General features: G+C 50.1%; 1 protein-coding gene across 1 annotated transcript; it reads left to right on the forward strand.

Annotated features, from left to right (window-relative positions):
* Positions 1-846: 846 nt before the first annotated feature.
* Positions 847-3,172, forward strand: LOC119329634 (abscisic acid receptor PYL5-like). The gene is made up of 3 exons (XM_037602696.1): positions 847-1,173; positions 1,455-1,673; positions 2,502-3,172. Exons 1-3 carry the CDS (start codon positions 991-993, stop codon positions 2,715-2,717), a joined length of 618 nt encoding a protein of 205 aa, XP_037458593.1. The 5' UTR covers positions 847-990; the 3' UTR covers positions 2,718-3,172.
* Positions 3,173-3,455: the final 283 nt, after the last annotated feature.

Consider the following 3,455-nt stretch of genomic DNA (forward strand, 5'->3'; position numbering starts at 1 on the left):
ACCTTGTCGGTGACCGGACCAACACTCTGAGGGACGCAGCCGGGCGGACGGGGAGCGGAACCGGACGAAGCTCCACTCAAAGATCGATGCTTTGCATGTAATAGTATGGATTTGAGGTATCCAAATGTGAAATGCCTTTTTTGAGGCGTGACCGGCCACTGTCCGCGGACACGTCCGGACGCGTCCGCGGGCATTTGAGGGGCCGGATTTGTCATGCCCGGTAATATCTGCTTTTATCGCAACAACGGCTCTGTTGCAGAATCTAGATCCTTGAGAGAAGTCGCCTCTCATGCTCCTCCCGAGCTCCCGTCGAGTCCGCCGCCTCCCCGCGCTGCTTTGAGTTTCCATCGAGTTGCCGCCTCCCTATGCTGCTCCGACTACCGCCACCGGTGCTCGCCACCTACTAGCACGCCGACGAGCTTCTCTGGATAGCCGCGCGCCGTTGCAAGGCGTGCAACCAAAGTGACCGAGCTCCCTCGTCTAGCTGTCACCTGCCCATGTTACTTTGAACGCAAGCAACCATGATTATCCGCCGCGTCGCCCTTATTATTTTTTGCCTGGGAACCTCAAAGTTTTGAAGAGAGCCCTGTCCGCTGTTTATTGTCCTAGCTGGCGATGACATGTAAATGCCTTTTGGGGGTCACATGACCGAAGATATTTTTGCCTACACATGCCGACTGGGTGTGTCGCCACCGTCGTTCTAAGAAACAACGCTCTAGTCCATGGACCAGGCGCACGCTCCATCGAAGCTTGCTGGCGTTCCCTGCCCTCGGGGTCTGCGCATGGATAACTCGTGGGTGGGCCCGCCGCTCCCTTCACCCCGCAGATTTTTGTACCCGCCCGTGCAAGGAACCCACCAAACCGATTAGCCCAACCCAGCCATTCCCCAAGCAGCAGAGGCGGAGAAAAAGACAGCCAGCGGCAGAGGAGGGGAGGCCAGGCCAACCACCGGTCGGAGCGGCGGCGGCGGTGGGTATCCGAGTTGCTGGCATGGTGGGCCTCGTAGGTGGCGGCGCGCGGGCCTGGAGGCTCAGCGACGAGGCGGCTAACGGCGCAGTTGGAGGAGGGGCGGCGACGGAGGCGGACTACATGCGGCGGCTGCACGGCCACGCGCCCGGCGAGAACCAGTGCACCTCCGCACTCGTCAAGCACATCAAGGCCCCCGTCCACCTCGTGAGACCCCCGTCCTTTCTCTCCCTGCCCCTCCCCCTCCTTTGCTGTACCTTTCACTGTTGCGTGGGTTAATGGATTCTGATGCCGTGCTTGCCTCGGTTGGTGGGTATTTCCTGGATCTGGGATTCTCGTTTTGCTGCGCTTGGTTTGGCGATCTTGTTCGGCTATTGGCTTGTTGACGTGTTTGTGATAGAATTCAATCAATGACCCAAATCTCCCGGGCAGATGGATAGCTGTTTCATCGCGCGGACTGTTTGATTCATGTACTACTGTGTTTGCAGGTTTGGTCGCTAGTGCGGAGCTTCGACCAGCCGCAGCGGTACAAGCCGTTCGTCAGCCGCTGCGTGGTGCGCGGTGGCGACCTCGAGATCGGCAGCGTGCGGGAGGTCAACGTCAAGACCGGCCTGCCGGCCACAACTAGCACCGAGAGGCTCGAGCAGCTGGATGACGACGAGCATATCCTCAGTGTCAAGTTCGTTGGAGGCGATCACCGGCTCAGGGTTCGTGCTTTCACTAGCCGTTTCTTGCGCTACTTCTTACTAGTGCCTAAATGCTCCATTACAAGTCTAGTGCCTAGATGCTCCATTACAAGTCTGATGCTAACATAGTCATAGATAATAATAGCTAGATAATATAAAATTGAATGCAATAACTTTGTCTGCCATATTAGAATGAACCAGCCCCCTTACAGAATTATTATGCACGGGTAAAGGCTGTCTAGAAATTCCCTTCTCCAGACCCCACCTTGTGTGGGTGCTTTGAGCATGGGTACGCCCTTCATTAGAACTAATAATGGTCTCATTGAGAGTGTTGGGATTTCCACAGCGATCGCAAACCCCTCAGATAGAATCTGAGAATAAAACTCAGAATGGCCACCCCTCAATTCAAGAGAAGAGTACCGATTGGATCAAGAAGAAAATCCCTATTATATGAGGGGTCTTGGAAACTGTTGTGACGTTTTGGTGACGAAGGTCACCGGGGTTACTTGTGACAAATGATAGCATTTTACTCACTTTGTGTACATTTGTAATTACTAATTGGAAAGGAAGCATTTAGCTTTTGAAGAGATCACTAGTGCTTGTCCTGCAGTTTTACAAAATCAGGTATTTTACCCACCAAGGAAGGAACACGGTCATAATAGTTTGCAGTGTGATTTTCTTGCGTTGTCTACCTTCTCTAGAAGGAAAATTATGTGCATGTGGTTTTACTGTATCTTGAACCTTGCAAGAAGTTGAAAATTTAAGTTTTTGTTGATGGACATGCCTGCACTGATGTTCTTTAAGCTTCTGTTTGATCCATACTGATCTGATGCGTTTCCACTTCTTCAGAACTACTCATCCATCATAACAGTCCACCCACAGAGTATTGATGGGCGGCCAGGGACACTTGTGATCGAGTCCTTCGTGGTTGATGTGCCAGACGGCAACACAAAGGATGAGACTTGCTACTTCGTTGAGGCCGTGATCAAGTGCAACCTCACATCTCTCGCTGAGGTATCGGAGCGGCTAGCAGTTCAGTCACCTACATCGCCGCTTGAACAATAGCATCCTCACGGGCACGGACTTGTGAATCAGCATGAATAAGAAAGAAGCTTCAAAGGCTAGCAGGAAATTTCTATCTTTTACAGACCGGTAGATTCTCCATTTTCTTCCATATATATATGTCTCTCGTAAGGATTAGTATGTAGACTTGTGTACTTGTACTAGTTGCTAGTGATGCTTTAGATCTTAGCAACTGCACCTAGCTACCTCATGGTTATGTATGCATACCTAGTATGTGTATGTAACAGGGAAGCATATGGAGTGGTTTTGCCTCTTTGGTGCATTTGAGACAACTAGATGCCTATTCTACTACTGTATGTTCTTGGATAACATTCCACTAACGCTTGGGGTTGAGGATTTTGACTTGTAGATTTTGGAATGGCGCTGTAATATATACATTGGTGGAAGAGTTCTCCTCGCTGTTATTGAGATGGAAGTAAGTGGATAATTTATCTCTAGCACCGTAGTCAAAGGACATGAGGGTATATCCGTTTCAGCAATTTTTGGTTAATCATGGGTTCTTGGGGTTGTAATTGAAATGATTGGTGAGAAAAATGTCTGAGTTTTCCTGTGTAAAGTTAGGTTGCCAACCGTTTGAATGCCAATAGAAAGTCACGAGGACGAGGAAAGAAGATCATCCTTCTATGCTTCTCTTTCATGCTTGCTTGGCTAGGCTCGATTCACATTGATACATTGATTTGAAGTCAAACAATTAAAGTCTCGTTCGTTCTAATCCTCTTG

The sequence above is a fragment of the Triticum dicoccoides genome, chromosome 1B, assembly GCF_002162155.2.
Source record: "Triticum dicoccoides isolate Atlit2015 ecotype Zavitan chromosome 1B, WEW_v2.0, whole genome shotgun sequence".
NCBI lineage: Eukaryota > Viridiplantae > Streptophyta > Magnoliopsida > Poales > Poaceae > Triticum > Triticum dicoccoides.

What these genes read in the sequence shown, in the direction of transcription:
- LOC119329634 (XM_037602696.1), top strand. Translation starts at nt 991, where the DNA reads ATGGTGGGCCTCGTAGGTGGCGGCGCGCGGGCCTGGAGGCTCAGCGAC. An exon ending in TCAAGGCCCCCGTCCACCTC is followed by an intron (nt 1,174 to 1,454) that starts GTGAGACCCCCG and finishes CTGTGTTTGCAG; the next exon opens with GTTTGGTCGCTAGTGCGGAG. An exon ending in GAGGCGATCACCGGCTCAGG is followed by an intron (nt 1,674 to 2,501) that starts GTTCGTGCTTTC and finishes CCACTTCTTCAG; the next exon opens with AACTACTCATCCATCATAAC.